The 22,483-nt window shown below is 43.6% G+C and overlaps 1 protein-coding gene across 4 annotated transcripts in view; it reads left to right on the top strand.

Moving 5' to 3' along the window:
- The window catches only part of LOC129855494 (terminal uridylyltransferase 4-like), a 28,841-nt gene extending 8,182 nt beyond the window's left edge, over positions 1–20,659 (top strand). For 2 of the 4 annotated variants that reach the window (XM_055923214.1, XM_055923213.1), the window contains exons 7-29: positions 6,242–6,293; positions 6,674–6,743; positions 7,018–7,144; positions 7,449–7,568; positions 7,764–7,949; positions 8,312–8,486; positions 8,830–9,401; positions 9,695–9,845; positions 10,076–10,162; positions 10,294–10,397; positions 10,511–10,568; positions 10,706–10,809; positions 13,347–13,550; positions 13,718–13,795; positions 13,971–14,148; positions 14,236–14,283; positions 14,397–14,479; positions 14,730–14,845; positions 15,118–15,278; positions 15,606–15,703; positions 15,910–16,516; positions 16,863–17,039; positions 17,238–20,659. In XM_055923214.1, the coding sequence (XP_055779189.1) occupies positions 6,242–6,293; positions 6,674–6,743; positions 7,018–7,144; positions 7,449–7,568; positions 7,764–7,949; positions 8,312–8,486; positions 8,830–9,401; positions 9,695–9,845; positions 10,076–10,162; positions 10,294–10,397; positions 10,511–10,568; positions 10,706–10,809; positions 13,347–13,550; positions 13,718–13,795; positions 13,971–14,148; positions 14,236–14,283; positions 14,397–14,479; positions 14,730–14,845; positions 15,118–15,278; positions 15,606–15,703; positions 15,910–16,516; positions 16,863–17,039; positions 17,238–17,326 (3,645 nt within the window). In that variant the 3' untranslated portion in view covers positions 17,327–20,659. Of the gene's footprint in view, positions 1–6,241; positions 6,294–6,673; positions 6,744–7,017; positions 7,145–7,448; positions 7,569–7,763; positions 7,950–8,311; positions 8,487–8,829; positions 9,402–9,694; positions 9,846–10,075; positions 10,163–10,293; positions 10,398–10,510; positions 10,569–10,705; positions 10,810–13,346; positions 13,551–13,717; positions 13,796–13,970; positions 14,149–14,235; positions 14,284–14,396; positions 14,480–14,729; positions 14,867–15,117; positions 15,279–15,605; positions 15,704–15,909; positions 16,517–16,862; positions 17,040–17,237 lie in introns of all 4 variants that reach the window. The other 2 variants (XM_055923212.1, XM_055923211.1) reach the window with 1 other exon arrangement.
- The last annotated feature ends 1,824 nt before the right edge of the window (positions 20,660–22,483 follow it).

The raw sequence follows: 22,483 nt of genomic DNA, 5'->3' as shown, positions 1-22,483 counted from the left end.
GGACAAAGTGAGATGTAGTTGCACAAACAAGAGATCTACAGAGAGATTGCATGACAGAGAGATTGAGCTCCAGAGAGTACTGAATGGGTTTTTAAACCAAGGGAAAGGGGTTGTGATTGGGTAATGGAAACAGGAGGAGGTGTGTCTTCTGATTGATGACTGATTGGTGACTGATTCTTGCCACCTGTGAGGGGAGAAGGCGAGAAAAGAAACAGGTAACTCATAGGATACCTGTATCCGTAACACTCCCACCCTTAAAAAAGCAACCCTAAGGGGATTGCGACAAATTCAAAACATACAAAATCATTATTTTTAAACACGAGACAAAGCATCTGCCAACACATTTTCAGAACCCTTTGTGGCGGATCTCCAAATTTATAATTTTGTACAATAAGCGCCCAAAGCATAAGGCGCTGGTTCTGGTTGTACATCCGGTGGAGAAACACTAAGGGGTTATGGTCAGTATATACCATCACTGGTAGGGCACTGGAACCAATATATACTTCAAAGTATCGCAGAGCTAACAATAAAGCAAGAGCTTCTTGTTCAATAGTTGCATAGTTTGCCTGACTTTGGTTAAACTTACGAGAAAAATAACAAACAGGATGATCCACTCCACTCTTGTCCTGCTGCAGTAGAACAGCACCAGCACCTCTGGCACTAGCATCTACCTCCAGTTTAAATGGTCGCTCAAAATCCGGAGCAGCAAGTACAGGGGTATTACATAAGAGTGCTTTAGCAGATTCAAAAGCTACCTGACAATCATGGGACCACTCAAACGCTCTAGCCGGACTGAGCAAATCGGTTAATGGAGCAACAACCGCAGAGACATTTTTACAGAAACTACGGTAGTAGCCAACCATCCCTAAAAAGTGGCGTAGCTCTCGTCTGGTGGTAGGTGCGGGGAATGCAGTTATAGCCAAGACCTTGGCATCAACAGGGCGCACCTGTCCATGGCCGACCTCTTTGCCGAGATAGGTAACAGTAGCCTTCCCCAAACTCGCACTTTGACAAGTTCAGGGTTAGAGAAGCAGCTGCCAAACGTTCACATACTACCCTTAGAGAGTTAACATGATCTGACCACTCAGACGAATAAATTACTAGATCATCAAGGTATGCACTACAATTGGGAACGCCAGCTAATACAGAGTTAACCAGTCGTTGGAAAGTGGCTGGTGCATTCCACATCCCAAAAGCCATGACTGAGTACTGTAGGAAGTTGTCTGGGGTCACAAAGGCAGAAATCTCAGAAGCACGTGAGGTTAATGGAACCTGCCAGAAACCTTTTAAGAGGTCCAACTTAGTTACATACATAGCAGCACCAATAGTTTCGATACAGTCATCCGGTCTGTGTAACGGGAACGAATCTGGCATTGTGACAGAATTTACCTTTCGATAATCTGTACATAACCTGGACGTACCATCAGGTTTAGGAACCAGAATGCAAGGAGAACTCCAAGGGCTTGAACTTTGCGTAGCCAGGTCATTCAACAAATCTCACTTCATCCCTCATTATCTTCCGCTTAGAAGCGTTAACACGATATGGGTGTTGCTTGATAGGGGCAGCATTTCCAACATTAATGTCATGTTCCAACACGTTTGTGCGAGTAGGAAAGTCATTAAAGAGACATGGAAAACTGTGTAGCAGCCTCACAATATCGTCGGCCTGTCCGTCCATTAAATGAACCAGACCTGACTGGAGAGACAGCAGCATTTCTGAGTTGGGCAATCTAACGCACTGCTGCTGAGTATTGCGCAACTCTAATCCATCTCCATCAACATCATTAATATGACAGTCCGCTATCATAGCAGTAGAAGCAGAGGAGACAGCAGTACCTTCCTCAGTTTAAAAACAATCTAACTGGGTGATGGGTCGGTCGGGTGTGGTATGCTTTCAACATGTTAATGTGGCACACACGAGATTGGCGTTTTCTATCAGGAGTTTGAAGCACATAGTTTCACTTAATTTATTTTCAATTAAATAAGGACCAGAGAAACGAGCTGACAGTCAAGACCCTTGAACAGGCAATAACACCAGTGCTTGGTCACCTGGCTGTAGTGGATGAGAAACAGCCTGTTTATCATAGTGTCTTTTCATACTCCACTGTGAGGAACACAGAGCTTCCTTTGCGAGAGCACAGGCTTGGTGTAGGCGCTCACGAAAGCGACTAACGTAGTCCAACACATTCTCATCTCCTGTACACAACTCTTGGGACAAAAACTGTTCTTTTAAGAACTTTCATTGGTCCTCTCAATGTGTGACCAAACACTAGTTCAGCCGGGCTGAAACCTAGGGACTCCTGTACAGTTTCACGATCAGCAAACAAAACTAGGGGAACTCCCTCATCCCAATCTTTCTCAGATTCCAAACAACATTTACGTAGCATAGACTTCAGTGTCTGATGCCATCGTTCAAGCGCACCCTGAGACTCTGGGTGATATGCACTTGCCACCCGGTGCGTAATTGACAAGGATTTTAACACCTGCCTGAAGAGCTTTGATAGGAAATTGGTACCTTGATCACTTTGTACCACCTTAATTAAATTCTTTACGACATTCAGGTTACCTAAGGCTTCACTCACTACCGGAGCAGTAATCCTTCGCAGAGGAATGGCCTAGGGGTATCTTGTTGCCATATACATAATCGTTAACAAAAACTGGTTACCCGATTTTGTCTTCGGTAATGGTCCAACACAATCAACCACCACATGTTCGAATGGTTCACCTATGACGGGTATTGGACAAAGAGGAGCGGGAGGAATAACCAGATTTTGGTTTTCCTGTTATCTGACGTGTGGCATGTCCGACAACTGAGCCACATCTTGTTTTAAACCTGGCCAAAAGAAATGTCGAAGGATCCGATCATAAGTTTTTGTGATTCCTAAATGACCAGACCACTGGTGATCATGAGCAAGGGATAACACATTTTGTCGAAAGGCTGTAGGAATCACTATTTGGTAAACAGCATTCCAATCTCCGCCCGCGTCAACACGGGATGTCCATTTACGCATGAGGAGATTACCATCAATGAAGTAAGCCACGTTCTTCTTCATATCTTCCAATGAGACAACACTAGAAAAACATTTAGCAAGCTTGTCAACCTTTTGGTTAGCAATCAGCTGCTCACGAGTGACTGGTAACTGTATTGCATCAGCAATAAGTTCAAAATACTTTGATTCTTCCCTGGGCTGTTTGTCAGAGGTGATCAGCTTCCCAGAGGTAGCACACAACCCATCATCTTGATCAAACTCTTTGAACAGAACAGTGTTCGACAAATCTATCACATCACCCACTTGTCGTGCCTGAGCACGAGTGACAGCACAAGCGGGGAACACATGTGGATAACTCTGTGCCAGCTCTTTAGAGAGAGTGGTCACTTATCCAATTCTTCTAATACGGGGATTACCTACGGCAATATCGTTACCCATTATAAAGGTCACACCTTTTACTGGCAACATAGGACGTACCCCCACTCTGAATATTCCACTGATTAACTCAGTGTACTTTCACAAAGTGCAATGGCACAAAACCCATTTCAATACCCTGAACTAACACACTGGTACCACAGTATGTATCGTCGGATAAGGGCACCACATCAGACAATATAAACGACTGCGCCGCACCAGTATCTCTAAGGATTTAACCGGACGCTGAGACGCTTCGTTAGGGACACAAACCCCTCAAATGAACGGTTCATAACAGCGGTCGGGGACTGAGACTTTCAAACTACAGTTACCCTGAGGCACCTGTTTCGTTTCAGACCTCACAACCGTACGAATTGGACCAACACCTGTTGGCGGCTTGGCACGAAGAGGCATCCCTTGTTTGCGTTTTAGCAGGAAGCAATCATTAATCATATGTCCCACCTTAAGACAATAGAAACAGGGACGCTCATTTTTCTGGCGTGCTTGATATACGACTGGTGGCCGACTAGGACTAAAAGTAGGCAATTCAGTGGCTTTACTCTCAGTATGAGCCGAAAACACGCTCTTGTGGGTCAACAAATTAGATCGGCCAACATAGACGCTTCTGACAGCTGTTCGTTTAGGTAAACTACAATGCGTTCGGGTAAGCAATTTTTAAACTCTTCCAACAAGATTAACTCCCGGAGAGAGTTGAAATCAGTTACCTTGCTAGCGGCATGCCATTTATCAAACAGATTTCCCTTGTCTCTAGCAAATTCCACATAAGTCTTACTAGAAGACTTCTTATGAGACCTAAATCTCTGTCGGTATGCCTCAGGCACAAGCTCATAGGCGCGAAGAACAGTAGCTTTGACCACCTCATAATTCAAACTGTCTTCAAGAGGTAGAGCTGACACAACCTATTGGGCTTTACTAGTTCATTTACACTGAAGTAATAGGCACCATACCTCTTCAGGCCATTTCAATGCTACGGCTATACATAAAAAAACACAAAAATAGGAGTCAACCTCTGACTCTTTGAACAAAGGTACTAAGGCAATCTGCCTACTAATGTCAAAAGTGTTGGAAGCTCCAGTGGGTGAGGACGACTCACTAACAGTCACAGCAGGAACAAAGGCTAGCCTCGCTGTCTATGCCTCCAGTTCCATCTGGCGCATTTTGAACTCCATCTGCCGCTGGTCTCTTTTCTGCCTCCATTTTACACATCTCCAACTGGAGAGTCTCCCGCCTAATTTGGGCTCTCTTCCACCTCCATTTGGAACTGTATTGAACAGCCATCCCTCCTGGCATCACCGGTTGACTGTGGGGAGAGTGGATCAAAATGGGGCAATGTGGCTGGAGTTCTAGCCTCGCCCTCATTCTCAGACACCGACGGGCTTACAGGAGCAGCAACATCCTCTACAGGCGTAGTAGACTCAGGCAGCGGTAATACAAGCACCTGCTCTTCCAACAAAACATTTAACACTAGCTGTTTAACCTCCGCCTTAACTACACTCTGCGGAATCGATACAGAATAATGGCCAGCCAAGGTCTGTAAATCAACTCTACGACATTTGTCAAAAACCTCCCACGAAGAGTTATCCAAAAAGGATTTCAAATCAAAAGTAGCCACCTTGAACTACTACACAAGAGCCAACAAATAGCAAACACTAATGATACATCAGCTATGACGCTCAACACTGAACTATTCCACTATAACAATCTGCACGGGTTTCAGTAATGACAGATCCCACACGAGTCCCCACTTATGTTACAAATCCCTTTGGCCCGACAGTCTAGGGGGGGATGGTAACGAGACCTGTAACAACTCATGCAAAGTATAATAGTGAAAACGTAACAGTGAGAACGAAAAACAGACAACTAAATTACCGTCAAACACTCACGGTTTATTTGGTAAACACACGGTAAAGGGGGTTTGCACTGTACCAAATGCACTGTACTTCTCAGTTCCCACTCCGGGGGTAATGTGCTGTAGCTGTTAAGTAGCTCTCTTTAGCCATGGAGGTCCATCCATTTGTAGTAAGCGCAACACCGAGTTTATTGGCCAATTCATTGACAACTTTTGCTTTAGCTTGCTTATATAGAGTACTTCCTGTTTGCTGAAATGGGTGCGAGAGGGCGAAGTTCATAACGTGGCTCGAGCACTTTCACCAGGGGCCGAAACGGCTTTTCTTAACCACCGAGAACTGTCACATCCGCGACTATAAACATCACTCTTGTAATTTATTTGGCCCTGGTCAGAATCAGCTGCGAAGGGCTGCTTGAATGCAGTTTCCGCCTTGCTCCGGTGGTATGAATTCTGGGGTGATGTCAGCGTAATGTGTCTACATGTTTGAGGTGTTGGCAGCTGCGTATGCTATTCTTGTTGAGCAGTGGCGGCATACTCTCTCTATCCATCGCCGTTGTAATCTACTGGGAAGCCAATATGTTCCCAAACTGGAGATTTAAACGGTGATGTAGAATCCTCCTGGTTTATCGACCCCAGAATTTTGATTAGAATCCTTCTGGTCTATCGACCTCAGAATTTTGATTACAACTTGTGCATAGGCTCTAGTTTTAACGGAAATAGCCTGCAATGTTTTATTTCAGCCCAGATTTACTTGCGGCTTACAACGTAGCGTCGGCATAGCCTATAGGTCTAGTGTTTAAATGCTGCATATATATATTTTTTTTATGTAATAATTCGGGTTCACAGTGCGGACCGATCCGAGTTCACCAAATTGACACCCCTAATGAATGCATTTGATTGAATTTGATATGATCAACTTTGATGCCGACCCTGACTAACAAATGTCATGCTGTCGTTGTCTCTCCAGATGAGCCAACCAGATGTGCTGATACTAGTACTGGAAATCCTGAAGAACAGCAGTGAGTGTTGAACAGCCCTGCATGAATAAACCCTGTCAGTGTAGAGAGCGACTGTAGATTCAGCATAAGGAGGATTGTGTTGTGGCACCAGAGAGAATCAGTGAGCCCTTTGTTCCAGCCCACAGGCCAGAGCAGGGAAGAGTAGAGCTGTACTGAGTTCTGTGTTAGACTGGAGAGTCCATATTAACCTCCTTGAATGAGGAATGGTGTTATGAAAGGAGAACATTTATAGAAATCCTGATAACTAATGCACGTTAGTTTTAACACAACCCCTCTGTTTCAGAAGTTACAGTATGTCAATTGGGGAGCCAGCCAGGAGATAATGTTGTTGTCTTTGAGTTTTTGGAGCAGTCAAAGAACGTTCACCTTTCTCTTTCCAGCTGAATATTCTGAGGTGGAGTCTGACTTTCACGCCAAAGTTCCGGTTGTGTTTTGCAGAGATGTCAACAGGTCAGTGGAATGTCAACTCTACTGCTTTCTATTAGCTCTACTTTTATCTATTTACAACATACTAATGTTTGAAATATCCTCTGAGTTACTGGTTACTGGATGGTTTTCATTCCTGGGCACATTATAGCAATACATTTTGCAACAGAAAACAAAAACTTGTTTTTTTTGGTTGTTTTTTTTGACAAGTTCAGGTAGCCCCTCTCTGTTTCAGTCAGTTTTCTTCCGTTTAGTGCCTAATGAATACAACCCTGATGAGTTTGTTGTATCTCCACAGTAGGTTGTTGTGCAAGGTAAGTGCAGGTAATGACGTAGCCTGCCTCACTACCAACCACCTGGCTGCCCTGGCTAGACTGGAACCCAGACTGGTGCCTCTGGTCCTGGCCTTCCGCCTCTGGGCTAAGGTAAGGCTGGCCTGGGGGACATTCTCTTTAATGGATAGTATGCCATCATATGATGTAAATGTTATCTATCTAGTGCTTTTGATAGTTACACTTTTCAAATGTTCAGGCCTTTGCTGACTAAACCTAAACCTTTTCATGCCAACAATTCTTAAAGTTTACTGTATTTGTCTGTGGGTTTCATTGTAATGAGTCAATGATATGATGGCTCAACATACCTTTGCATACTGTAGCTTTAGTTGTTTTGATGACACCAACAGCCCCTGACCAGAGACAATTATATATTTGGTTGTTTCTGTTCCTCTAGTTGTGCCACATTGACTGCCAGGCGGAAGGGGGTATCCCCTCCTATTCCTTCTCTCTCATGGTCATCTTCTTCCTCCAACAACGCAGGGAGCCCATCCTCCCTGTCTACTTCGGCTACTGGGTAGGTGACACCACAGAAATATAATAACTAGAGTGGACATCGTTCTCTTTGTCACGCATTTGATCATTTTAATAGAACTGGTCACCATTATGACAGGCACATTTGAAGGTAATAAATGACATTCAAGTGACAAGTCATAACATGTTGCTGGCTTTTCTGTTGTTGACAGCTAAGCTATGTTGTGTTCTGTTTCAGATTGAAGGCTTTGACGTGAAGCATGTGGACGAGTACCATCTGACGGGGATAGAGATGGATATATTTGTGGGGTGGGAGCACAGACCCCCCAGTACAGAGGGACGGGGGGACGGCAGGGGGGAAGGACGGAAGGCCAAGCCTGAGCAAAAGAAACCTGATGTGAAGAACCGGCATGTAGCGGGGATGGTGAGTAGTCTGGGAGGGGTGGGATTTAGTCCCAAAAGCGGGGCTCTGCAAACAGCACACGCACACTAAGGTCGAGTTCTGATTTTCTCCACTTTTCCCAAAAAGTGTACACTTGATCACTCCCCCCTGTATGGATTTATTAGATTGTTTTTCATGAGCTAGCCGGAGAGAAATCTGACACCAGTCTATTGGTAACACTTAATGACAACTTTTACAAGTACACAATCCATGAAGGGAAGTGAACGAGGAGAGAATGTGACCGTTACTATGGCTTTCAAGAATCAGAATGTTTTTCATGGAGCTTCCTGAACCTAAGTCTATGTCACTGCCATAGTGTATTTCCCTCTCTCTGTCCCTCCCAGACGCGTCTATCCCTGGACCTGGGTAAGGGTGTGTCCCTGGGCCAGCTGTGGCTGGAGCTGCTGAGGTTCTACACGCTGGAGTTCGCCCTGGAGGAACACATCATCAGCATCCGCCTCAAAGAACTTCTCTCTCGAGAGATGAAGAACTGGCCCCGACGCAGGCTGGCCATCGAGGGTAAGTGACAGAGAGGGGGAGGGGAGAGACCGCTGAATGGGGGTGTATTCGGAAAGGTGAAACGATAGAAACATACTGAATAGAGCTGACATGATCATTGTATTCTACATGACAATCAGGTTTGTTCTACACAATACATTTTTATGTGTGACTAGCGCCCCTCCTTTGTTACCTATTTTGTCATTACTATTCGTCTCCCTCAATGAGCCTGCTGAAGTACCGGGGGTTAATAGGTTGGGGTTGGAAAGGTCAGAAGGACCTCTTAATTTTTAGATTTCTCAGTGAGTTTCTACACCCCACTACCACCTTTCAAGTCGTCATCCTCCATTTCCTCTTCGCTCAGATCCGTTTGCCCTGAAGAGGAACGTCGCACGCAGCCTCAACAGTCAGATGGTCTTTGAGTACATCCAGGAGCGCTTCCGCACCGCCTACAAATACTTTGCCTGCCCGCAGAGCAAGGACCGAAACGCCGTGGAGCAGCAGAGAGGCAAGAATACAACCAAACATGGGGGCATGAAACGGGAGGAAGGCGAAAGAAAGGGTGGAGAAGACGGGTCTGAGAAGAGTGGAGGTGGACAGGGTGATGGGAATGAAGGGAAAAGTCAGAGCTCTGAGACAGGTCAGAAGGAGGATGGTGAGAGTGATGGAGAGGAACGAGCTGAGCGGACTCAGGAGAAGGAGGAGAGGGCATTGAATGGCGGGCTTATGGACTTGGTCCTTAGTGGGGGGGGTACTTCAACGGATGGGGCTATAGCGGAGCCTGGCACCACTCTGGAGCCTTCCTCCGCCTCAACCCATAACGGCCTACTGGATGGGGATGAAGAGGAGGAGAACCATGTGTCGGAGAAGCAGGGACATATTGCACCAGAGGACCTGCACTATATATTTGACAGAATGATCTTCACTGGTGGAAAGGTAACACACAACTCCTGTGATACGTTACTCATCAAACTTGTTTTCCAATGGATAATGTAAATTCTATAACTGATTTGACAGCACATTTTGTATATCTTTATGTAAGTTCCAGAACTCCTTTGCCATAATTGTAATAGTTTGACTCATGGATTTGGCTTAACGTTTATGAAAAAGCAGGTCTTTACCATAGTTTTCAGGTATTATCTTAATGCGTTTCTGGTCATTTGGATGTTCACAGCTTCTGCTTTCCAACAGGTCAATCCTCTTTATTATTTGATTCTCCCCCCCTGCAGCCTCCTACAGTCGTGTGCAGCACATGTAAGAGAGATGGCCATCTGAAGGACGAGTGTCCTGAGGACTTCAAGAAGATTGAGCTCAAACCGCTGCCCCCCATGACCGACCGCTTCAGAGACATCCTGGATGGCCTTTGTAGACTCTGCTACCGTAAGTCATCCGCTGTTCAACATTCTCCTTCCATCTTGAAAGGAGTTTGAGTGATTTGTCCAGATTTTGTCCGAGCATATCGTCTATATTATGGAGCGAAGACGGGCGTCTTTAACCACACACTGTTAAAAACAGTATATATACTTAAATAACACACACAGGAATACTCAAGCATGGTAAATATCATTTTTATTTTCCTGTTTTTTGTTAACTGTCTGTTGTGTTTGTAGACGAGCTGTCCCCTTCCCCTGGAGAGCAGCAGAAGAGAGAGCAGATCCTGGGTAGTCTGGAGAGGTTTATACAAAAGGAGTACAATGGTACGTACAAATAACAACTGAGTTGCATATGTAACAGCTGAGAACACTAGTGTAAATGAATACGGAGCTTCCTTATACAATGTTACCACTTCAGTGTGGTATTATAAAACATCTATGATATCATTCTACAGACAAGGCCCAGCTGTGTTTGTTTGGCTCCTCCAAGAACGGCTTTGGTTTCCGTGACAGCGACCTGGACATCTGTATGACCCTGGAGGGCCATGATACAGCAGAGGTACATTCACTCACTGGACCGGCACCCATTTTGACATTTTAACCTTCAGTTCTTTGTCTGATCTCATCTCCCTAGTCATTCTGAGATGTAAATATGTCTACCTCTACTAACAGAATTTGAACTGCAAAGAGATCATCGAAGGCCTAGCCAAGGTGCTAAAGAAACACACAGGTAAGAGACCAGTTCGTCCATAGCACATTACATTGGCTCCTTTCAGAATGCAAGGTTTGACTGCTTACTATGAGTATAGAGTAGACAGTCATATTTTGTGACTTGGTGATTGATTAACCTGTGTTTTCCCATGTCAGGTCTGAGGAACATCCTGCCTATCACAACAGCCAAAGTGCCTATTGTGAAGTTTGAACACAGACAGAGCGGACTGGAGGCAGACATAAGCCTCTACAACACTCTGGTGAGTAAACGGACTGGTAAGGGTCAGTCACTGGCTATCCCTGGACCTGGGTAAGGGTCCTTTTGTAACTCAAGCTAAGTTGCTGTTATCTACATTTTTGCTTACTAGCTTAACATCCGGTGAAATTGCAGAGTGCGAAATTCAAAAATACCAAATTCAAATATTTAACATTCTTGAAAATATGTTATACATCAAAATTAAGCTTAACTTCTTGTTAATCCAGCCGCTGTGTCAGATTTCAAAAAAACTTTACGGCGAAAGCAAACCATGCGATTATCTGAGGACAGCGCCCCGCATACAAACACATGAAAATCATATTTCAACCAGGCAGGTGCGCCACAAAAGTCAGAAATAGCGATATAATTCATGCCTTACCTTTGAAGATCTTCTTCTGTTGGCACTCCAAAATGTTCCAGAAACATCACAAATGGTCCTTTTGTTCGATAATGTCTTTCTTTATGTCCCAAAAATGTCTATTTATTTGGCGCGTTTGATTCAGAAATACACCGGTTTCAACTCGCCCAACATGCCTACAAAGTATCTAATAAGTTACTTGTAAACATGGTCCAAACATTTCAAACGACGTTTCTAATCCAACCTCCGGTACCCTAAATCGTAAATAATCGATAAATTCCCGGATTAAAAACGTGAAGCGCGCTCCAGTTCACGCCCTTCAAAACAGTAGAGTCCACCTGGAGTGACACTTACAATGAATAGCACTACTTCTTCATTTCTCAAAAGAAAAACATTGAACAATTTCTAGACTGTTCACATCTAGTGGTAGCCATAGGAACTGCAAACAGGTTCCTAATAATAAGGGTATCCCATAGAAAACAAATGGAAAATCCTATGACCTTATTTCTTTTCCCCTGGATGGTTTGTCCTTGGGGTTTCGCCTGCCATATCAGTTCTGTTATACTCACAGACATTATTTTAATAGTTTTTGAAACTTAAGTGCTTTCTATGCAAATCTACCAATTTTATGCATATTCTAGCTTCTGGGCCTGAGTAACAGGCAGTTTACTTTGGCCACGCTTTTCATCCGGAGGTGAAAATACTGCTCTCTACCCAAGAGAGGTTAACCTTTCTTCCGCTAGCGTAACCCCTCGACAACATTCCGCTGAAAGGGCAGCGTGTGAAATTCAAAAATATTTTTTTGAAAAATGTAACTTTTACACATTAACAAGTCCAATACAGCAAATGAAAGATAAACTTCTTGTTAATCTATCTACCGTGTCCGATTTCAAAAAGGCTTTACAGTGAAAGCACAACATATGATTGTTAGTTCAGAGCCAAGTCAAAAAAACACAGCCATTTTTCCAGCCAAAGATAGGAGTCACAAAAAGCAGAAAGATAAAATTAATCACTAACCTTTGATCTTCATCAGATGACACTCATAGAACATCATGTTACACAATACATGTATGTTTTGTTCGATAATGTGCAAATTTATATCCAAAAATCTCAGTTTACATTGGCGCGTTACGTGCAGTAATGTTTTGATTCCAAAATATCCAGTGATTTTGAAGATAGCCACAGAAATCCCAGAAATACTCATAATAAACATTGATAAAAGATATAAGTCTTATTCACAAAATTAAAGATAGACTTCTCCTTAATGCAACCGCTGTGTCAGATTTCAAAAAAACTTTACGGAAAAAGCATCATCTGAGTACGGCGCTCAGAGCCCAATCCAGCCAAAGAAATATCCGCCATGTTGGAGTCAACAGAAGTTAAAAATAACATTAGAAATATTCACTTACCTCTGATGATCTTCATCAGAATGCACTCCCAGGAATCCCAGTTCGACAATAAATGACTGATTTGTTCTATAAAGTCCATCATTTATGTTCAAATAGCCACTAGTTGTTAGTGTGTTCAGCCCAGTAATCCATCTTCATGAGCACTACGTCCAGACAAAAACTCGAAAAGGTCCGATACAGGTCGTAGAAACATGTCAAACGATGTATGGAATCAATCTTTAGGATGTTTTTAACATAAATCATCAATGTTCCAACCGGAGAATTCCATTGTCTGTAGCAAAGCACTGGAACGAGAGCTAACTCTGTCGGGAGCGCACGTCATGAGCCTGAGACACTCTGCCAGACCCATGACTCATTCAGCTCCCATTCCCCCCTCCTTTATAGCAGAAGCCTGAAACAAGTTTCTAAAGACGGTTGACATCTAGTGGAAGCCTTAGGAAGTGCAACTTAACTCCATAGACACTGTATTCGGTAGGCCAAGCTTTGAAAAACTACAAACCTCAGATTTCCCACTTCCTGGTTGGATTTTTCTCAGGTTTTTGCCTGCCACATGAGTTCTGTTATACTCACAGACATCATTCAAACACTTTTAGAAACTTCAGAGTGTTTTCTATCCAATACTACTAATACTATGCATATATTAGCATCTGGAACAGAGTAGCAGGCAGTTTACACTGGGCACGCATTTCATGCAAAAGTGAAAATGCTGCCCCCTATTAAGCAATTAATTGCATGCATCTGTATGGATTCATTGGCATCTATCCTCTCTTCCAGGCTCAACACAACACCAGAATGCTGGCTACCTACGCTACCCTAGACCCTCGCGTGCAGTTCCTGGGATACACCATGAAGGTGTTTGCGAAGCGCTGTGACATAGGTGACGCGTCCAGAGGAAGTCTGTCATCCTATGCCTACATCCTCATGGTGCTCTACTTCCTGCAGCAGAGACAGCCCCCTGTCATCCCTGTTCTTCAAGAGGTACTGTTCACTGACCCTCTGTTAACCCTTTTACAACCCCAAAGTGGCTACTGTTATAGCTTGTCTGTACGGACGTAGCCCACACCAACAGAACATGCTGAAAGACTTTTGTAAAAGCAATTATAAAAAAACTTAAGGAAATAACCCAATGTTGATCTTTTTCTTAGGTCTTTGATGGAGATTCTGTACCGCAAAGGATAGTGGATGGTTGGAATGCCTTCTTCTTTGATGAAACTGAGGAACTGGTGAGTTGTTGGTCATCAACACTACTGAATGTAACATCCTACATGTCTGCTTTTCCTAAATGATGACCTTGAATAAGCTTTTTTTTGTTTTTATTGCTTACTAGTCATTGTAGTCAAAAGCGTTCTCAAAGTTCTGAATATAATAAAGCTCACTATCAGTTGACGTCCCGCGTAGCGTCAGCGTCTGCCAGAGCTTCCGCAGAACCGTGAGACTGTGGGGGAGCTGTGGCTGGGCCTGCTCAGGTTCTACACTGAAGAGTTTGACTTTAAGGAGCACGTCATCAGCATCCGCCAGAGGAAACGGCTCACCACCTTCGAGAAGCAGTGGACCTCCAAGTGCATCGCCATCGAAGGTAGTGAAACTATCCTTCTCAGTCACGTGGTTGTGATGATGAAAGGACCAATTTGATCACCGATGACTGACTTTTTGTTTTCCTTAGACCCCTTCGACTTGAATCACAATCTTGGTGCTGGAGTTTCTCGCAAAAGTAAGTGAACTATGTCTCCTAAAGTAATCCTTAGGAGGCCAATTCTGTGTTGTCTCTAGTATTTCAGTGATCATGGTCCCTAACACACCCCCTTTCTCTCTCTCTCACCTCAGTGACTAACTTCATCATGAAGGCCTTTATCAACGGCAGGAAGCTGTTTGGTACTCCTTTCTACCCCCAGCCTGGCATAGAGGCGGTATGACACACATTATGTATCGTACTGTATTAACAGAGTGTTAGAGTATGGAATAGGTTCATATTTGCCTTTTTGAAATGATAATGAGTTAGAGTGGGACCTGACCTACGATCGGCACTCTGAAACACGTTATAAGTATGGGCATTGTTGCCCTGACACTGAGTTGCATTTATGAACACATATCAAATGATTCCATTTGTCTAAGGAAAATCTGTTTTCATGTCTAACAATGTTTTCTTCTGTGGTACAGAACTACTTCTTTGACTCCAAGGTGCTCACGGACGGGGAACTTGCACCTAATGACAGGTGCTGTCGGATCTGTGGCAAGATCGGTCATTACATGAAGGACTGCCCCAAAAGACGCAGGTACACAGGGAGAGAACATCAGTGAGTTTTTTTGGAACCTGTGTGTGTGTGTGCAGACCTTGGTTCAAATACTATTTAAAACATTTTCAATACTTTGAGTGTTTGCTTTAGCCTGCTTGCAGTGCCAGGTGTCAACGGTTTGCACTTTTGTCTGTTGGTTCTATTGCAACAGGCATAGTATATATTATTTGAACCTATGTTGGGTGGTGGCTCCGTGTTTGATTGAACTAATCCTCCGTTTCTGTGCGTGTGTGTGTCTTTTGTCCAAAAAGGGGGATGAAGAAGAAGGAGAACGAAAAAGAGGAGGATGTCAAGGATGGAGACGATCATGAGCCACGGGAGCGTCGCTGTTTCCAGTGTGGTGAAATTGGTCATGTACGGCGGGACTGCCCAGAGTACCGCCACCTTAGACAGAAAGCCGCAGGCGGACCGGGTACACACACACACCTCAATTTATTTATACTACTTTTTTCTGTGTGCAGGCGATGTAATGTATATTAACTGATACCAAAGAAAATACTGTACCAAGTTTGACTGTGATTGTTTTTTAGAAGCTCAACTTTATTTGAGTGGTCCACAATGTTTTTTATTTATTTATTATCTGAGCTAGTGGATCACAGCAAGAGTATTTACCAGCTATGTATACAGTAACTAATTCATGATTGAAGACCTGTATTTTGTCATTACTAGTACAGCCCAGCACAGGGCAGCAGTGGCACAGAGTGATGTATGTGGTGGTTGGTTTCTCTGTTTCCTCCAGTTTCCCACATAGTGCGAGCCATGGTAAGCTCCCAGTCCATCCCCATCCCCCAACCTCCCCAGGACCTCCCTGGACGCACCAGACAACCTTCTGAATGTGTGAGTACAACAGGGAATTGTCTCTCTCTCCCTTAGCCACCATAACCATGTTCAAATGTAATGCATTGAGTACTGTTGCAGCTAGCTTCTTTATCTATCAATAATTGTATGTATGTATGATACATTTTTATTGATTTATTTTTTTCTGTCTTTCCCACTACCTCCTGCTCCCTTGCTGTCTCTCCAACTCTGCTCTCTCTGTCCAGTCTGATTCCCGCCAGACTCCGCCCTATTCCCCTCAGCCCACCCTGTTCTCCCAGGGTTCTAGCCAATCCTCCAGCTCCCCCCAGCCCTCCTCCTCCAAGACCTCCATCTCCGCTGGAGAGGGACCGCACAAGCAGCCCCAACATCCCCAGGTTCCCCTCTCTCTCTTTAGCTTCCCACTCTCCCACCCAAGCCAGTACCACCACCCTGGAGCTCTCACTGCTCTGGGGCTACTGCCGTCCCACCACAACCAGCACCAATCACACCTGTCCCAGGGGCACCAGGCCCATCACCAACCTCACCACCCCTCCACCTCCTGGCCCATCCATGGCCCCGTCCTCCAGACCTCCAGTGGCCCCGAAGGGCCCTCCCCGCCTGGCCTAAAATTCCCCTTGCGCCAGGCCCCCGGGCAAGGGAATGGGAACACAGGCCCAGGGGGGTCACCGGTGGGTGGCAGCCCCATGAACCTCAATGACCCCAGCATCATCTTCGCCCAGCCGGCGGGGAGACCCATGGGCTTGGGAAGAGGGCCGGGACTGGACGGGCACTGGCACAACCACCTGGCACAGCAAGGGGCACTGGTGGCTAATGGCACTGTGGGCAAGTCAGGTACACACTGGGTGGCACTGTCTGTCTGTGTTAGGTCTGACTGTCGGTGTCAGTCTGTCCACGTCTTTGTTTATTTGTCTGACTGTCGTCAGATTCTGTCCTTGTTCCGGGAGTCTTTAGCAGTAACTGTCTGTTTCCCTGTTAACGGTGCTGATTGTGTGGTCAGGTAAGAGACACCAGTGGTTTTGGCTACACACTTAATTTACTGTTCTCACAAACTGGTGCTAGGACAGAAGGATATTATCTAATTATTGTAGTTGGCTTAGTTTGTTTGTTTTAAATTCCAAGGATGTTTTACTGTACCGAATTTGAAGACCTCTCCATTCATTCCTCTCTCCCCCTGCAGATCCGGGCTACCAGACCCAGTTCGGGGGTGTGAGTCAGCAGGGCTCTAGGAATTGGGAGCACAGCAACGTAGCCCACTACTCCCAGTCCCCATCTTGGCCCTACCGCTTGCCACAGAAATTCATCCAGCAGGGCAACGGGTGCCACCCACAACCCGGCAAGCCCATCATGTCCCAAAGTAAGAGGCTCAGAAAGCGAGAGGAGAGGGAGAGAGCGGGAGACAGACACAGGGTCAAGAGATGTACTGCTAGGATGCCACCTCTCATTTAGTATACTTTTTTACTAAATGTAATCTAAATAATTTACCCCTTCAATCTTAGAAAATGCCCCTACAGCAGTTAACTTTACTTCCTTGTTTGTCTTGGCTCCGCCCCAGGTTCTGTGGTGCACCCCAGTCAGCATTTCCCGCTCCTCCCCCACGGACGACGACATGTCAACCTCAATTACATCCAACAGAAGAAATGAACTTTGAATTCTAAACTCTGCTCCCATAGCATATCCATTCAATTAGGTTTTATGGTCCTTCACCATGACAAAACAAAAACGATGTAATCGAAATTTGCATCATTTGGTCACAATACTTTAAATGAATTTTATCATTTTTGTACAGTTAAAAACAAAAATGGGTTCCTTACATTGATTTGTGATACAAATGCCATATTTTAATACCCCCATTTTTGAAGGGGTCCAAAAAGTGTTTATTTTATCGTGTAAAGGAAGTAGGTAAAAATATTAGCTGTATTCATACTTTGCTTGCTTAAGGATAAAAGCTTTGAATAGATATTTGAAAAAAATATATATATATATCATGCCCACCCCTATCAGATAGTTAGTGCCTTTAGAAAGTATTCATACCCCCTGACTTATTCCACATTTTGTTGTTACAGCCTGAATTGAAAATGGATTCAATTGTTATCTACACACAATACCCCATAATGACAAAGTGAAAACATGTTTGGAGAAATATTTTGCATATTTTATAGAAAATGAAAAAGCATGCATCAAATGTACATAAGTATTCACACCCCTGACTCAATACTTTGTAGAAGCACCTTTGGCAGTGATTACAGCTTAGTCTTTCTGAGTATGTCTGTAAGAGCTTTCCACACCTGGATTGTGTAACATTTGCCCATTGTTGTTAAAAAAAATCCTCAAGCACTGTCAAATTGGTTGTTGACAACCATTTTCAGGTCTTGCCATAGATTTATGTCAAAACTGTAATTCGGTCACTCAGGAACATTCACTGTCGTCTTGTTAAGCAACTCCAGTGTAGATTTGGCCTTGTGTTTTAGGTTATTGTTCTGCTGAAAGGTGAATTAATCTCCCAGTGTCTGGTGGAAAGCAGGCTGAACTAGGTTTGCCTCTGCTTAGTTTCGTAGTGTTGATTACTATCCGAAAAAACTCCCCAGTCTTTAACGATTACAAGCATACCCATAACATGATGCTGCCACCACTATGCTTGAAAATTTGGAGAGTGGTACTCGGTAATGTGTAGTATTGGATTTGCCCCAAACACAACACTTTTCTTTCAGGACCAAAAGTGAATTGCTTAGCCACTTTTTTTTTTCAGTATTACTTTAGTGCCCTGTTGCAAACAGGATGCATGTTTTGGAATAATTTAATTCTGTACAGGCTTCCTTCTTTACATTCTGTCAATTTAGGTGAGTATTGTGGAGTAACTACAATGTTGTTGATCTATCCTCAGTTTCCTCCTACCACATCCATTAAATTCTGAGACTGTTTTAAAGTCACCATTGGCCTCATGTTGAAATCCCTGAGCGGTTTCCTTCCTCTCCGGAGTTAGGAAAGACGCCTTTATTTTTGTATTGACTGGGTGTATTAATACACCATCTAAAGTGTAATTAATAACTTTGCCATGCTCAAAGGGATATTCAATGTCTGTTTTTTTAAATTACCTTTACCCATCTACCAATAGGTGCCCTTCTTTTCGAGGCGTGGGTAAACCTCCCTGGTCTTTGTTTGATATTCACTGCTCGACTGAAGCAATTATCTGTAAGGTATGTGTGGGTTACAGAGATGAGGTAGTCATTCAAAAATCATGTTAAACACTATTGCACACCAAGTGAATCCATGCAACTTATGTGATTTATTAAGCGGATGTTTACTCCTAAATGTATTTAGGCTTGCCAAAACATAAGGGATTGAATACTTATTGACTCGATATTTCAGCTTTTCATTTTTTATTAATTAAATATTTCTACAAACATAATTCCACTTTGGAATTATGAGGTATTGTGTGTGTGTGTGTGTGTAGGCCAGTGACAAAAAAATCTCAATTTTAAATGTAGGTTGTAACAACAAAATGTGGAAAAAGTCTAGGGGTGTGAATTTTTCCTGAAGGCACTGTATGTAGTGCCAAAAATACCTATAGTAAGTGGCAACATTTTAAAATAAATAACAAAGCCCCCCAAAAATACTTTAAACACAAACAACACTTTGTTTTTGGTGACTATTTGTTGACTGCAGACCATTTTGGCCAGTTTCCCAGACAGATTAAACTTAATCCAGGCTGTATCACAACCGGCCGTGATTGTGCACACAATTGGTCCAGCTTCGTCTGGGTTTGGCCGGTGTAGGCCGTCATTGTAAATAAGAATTTGTTCTTAACTGACTTGCCTAAGGTAGTTAAATAATGATTAAATCATTTTTTTAAATCCTGGACTAAAATAATTTTTAGTAGAGATTCTTAATCTATCCTGGAAACCACTGCCTTATTTTTTTTTTTTAAATAGCCGATCGGGACAGCAAATTGTTGTCGCTCTACGTACAATGCAGTACAGTATGATTTTCACGATCATCTTCGGTCATGATTTACATAACTGCAGCATGCATGGGTTTAATCAGCAGGACTGGTATTGGCATGTATTGCATACAATGTCACTGGAGTATTATTGATTCATACGTTTTGTTGATTCTAAAGTTACAGATTTCCCTTATTACATAATGCTGGTGGTTGTCAACCAAGTGAACATTTTCCTAGAAATACCCCTGAGGAATGTTTTTCTCTCAAATCAATGGAAGAAGCTGTTACAGCAGTCCACTTTGCATTGGGTTTGGGCTCTCCCTCCTTTGCCTAGCCCATAGCCTTTGTGTTGGACGAACAATGTGAAAGGCAGTAGCAGTAATGTATACAGTCCGGTAGAACTTTTCCTGTTAGTCTCAGGTAAACCAGAACAGTAGGGGACAGAGATAGGAAAGGAAGGATGCAAGTAAGAATGTACGCTTATGAATAGGTGGACTGAATAAATTCTCATGATAACTACTAAAAGTCTAGTTATTGCAATTTCACAACTATACTACACAAAGGCATGAAGGTTGTAAGGCTGGAGTGTGGGCCCAACCTTGCTGTTTGGTCTGGTCTTCTATGAGGTGTACATGTAGGCAATTTCTCCACTGGCCAGTCCCTACACACTGGCTTCTGGTGGGGAACATACCCCAGCTACTGAACAAACCTGCACCAACTTTTGCTGAGGCAGTACTACTTAAGTAGTTTTTGGGGTTATCTGTACTTACCTATTTGTATTTTTGACAACCTTTATTCTACTACATTCGTAAAGAAAATAGACTTTTTACCCCCATTTTCCCTGAACACACAAAAGCAAAATTTTGAATGCTTTGGAAGGACAGCAATATTGTCCAATTCACACACCTGTCAATATAATGAGTTGTCATGCCTCTGATCTGGTGGACTCACTAAACACAAATACTGTTTGTACATGATGTCTGAGTAATGGAATATGCCCTGGCTGTCTGTAAATAAATACAATTTTAAAAATGGTGCTGTCTTGTTTGCTAAATATAAGGAATTTGATGTATAGCATTTACTTTCTCTAGTATGAAAATGTAGTATTTTATCCATAACTGTACTCGAGTACATTTAAAACCAGATACTTTTGCTCAAGTAGTATTTTACTGGATGACACTTTTACTTGTCATTTTCTATTAAGTTACTGTAGCTTGACTTTTTTTAAACTCAAGTATGACTATAGGACTACTTTTTTCACCACTGTGCTGAGGTTAGTCTGGCTCTGATTTAATTACTGCATGTACCCAGGGGCGCAACTTTGGTTTTAGAAGGGGGGAGGACAACTCGGCGGGGGTCTGGGCATCCCATTTTTGGAGGGGCATCTAAAGCTAATTTCCTGCATTTCTACTAGGGATGTTAATGGGTAAACCATTTAATCAGTTAGCTGCCAAAAAGACATTTGACCGGTCTTGCTTATTGTTCTATAGGTTAATTTGTATAATTGTGTGGAATTAAATTGGCATGTCTCTATACACCACGTATTTATATTTTGGATTCTGACATAGGCTCACTAATATATTGAACCCTGGATTGTTAATTGGAATCGTTCTGTCAGTTCTTGATTTCTTGTTTAGATTTTTGATTAGTGTATTTGTATTGTAAACTCAGCAAAAAAAAAGAAACGTTCTCACTGTCAACTGTGTTTATTTTCAGCAAATTTTACATGTAAATATTTGTATGAACATAAGATTCAACAACTGAGACAAACTGAACAAGTTCCACAGCCACGTGACTAACAGAAATGGTGTAATGTGTCCCTGAACAAAGGGGGGGGTCAAAATCAAAAGTAACAGTATCTGGTGTGGCCAGCAGCTGCATTAAGTGCGGCTGGGTAGCCTAGTGGTTAGAGCGTTGGACTAGTAACCGGAAGGTTGCAAGTTCAAATCCCCGAGCTGACAAGGTACAAATCTGTCGTTCTGCCCCTGAACAGGCAGTTAACCCACTGTTCCTAGGCCGTCATTGAAAATAAGAATTTGTTCTTAACTGACTTGCCTAGTTAAATAAAGGTTAAAAAAAATAAAAATAAAAAATAAAAGTACTGCAGTGCATCTCCTCCCCATGGACTGTACCAGATTTGCCAGTTCTTGCTGTGAGATATTACCCCACTCTTACACCAAGGCACCTGCAAGTTCCAGGACATTTCTGGGGGGAATGGCCCCAGTCCTCACCCTCCAATCCAACAGGTTCCAGACGTGCTCAATGGGATTGAGATCCGGGCTCTTCGCTGGCAATGGCAGAACACTGACATTCCTGTCTTGAAGGAAATCACGCACAGAAGGAGCAGTATGGCTGGTGGCATTGTCATGCTGGAGGGTCATGTCAGGATGAGCCTGCAGGAAAGGTACCACATTAGGGAGGAGGTTGTAACGCACAGCGTTGAGATTGCCTACAATGACAACTAGCTCAGTCCGATGATGCTGTGACACACCGCCCCAGACCATGACAGACCATCCACCTCCAAATCGATCCCGCTCCAGAGTACAGGCCTCAGTGTAACGCTTATTCCTTTGACGATAAACGTGAATCCGACCATCACCCCTAGTGAGACAAAACCGCAACTCGTCAGTGAAGAGCACTATTTCCCAGTCCTGTCTGGTCCAGCGACGGTGGGTTTGTGCCCATAGGCGACGCTGATGTCTAGTGAGGACCTGCCTTACAACAGGCCTACAAGCCCTCAGTCCAGCCTCTCAGCCTATTGCTGATTGCCTGAGCACTGATGGAGGGATTGTGCGTTCCTGGTGTAACTCGTGCAGTTGTTGCCATCCTGTACCTGTACCGCAGGTGTGATGTTCGGG

The sequence above is a fragment of the Salvelinus fontinalis genome, chromosome 5 (assembly GCF_029448725.1).
Source record: "Salvelinus fontinalis isolate EN_2023a chromosome 5, ASM2944872v1, whole genome shotgun sequence".
Taxonomy (NCBI): domain Eukaryota; kingdom Metazoa; phylum Chordata; class Actinopteri; order Salmoniformes; family Salmonidae; genus Salvelinus; species Salvelinus fontinalis.
This window is presented reverse-complemented; position numbering and strand designations above follow the sequence as displayed.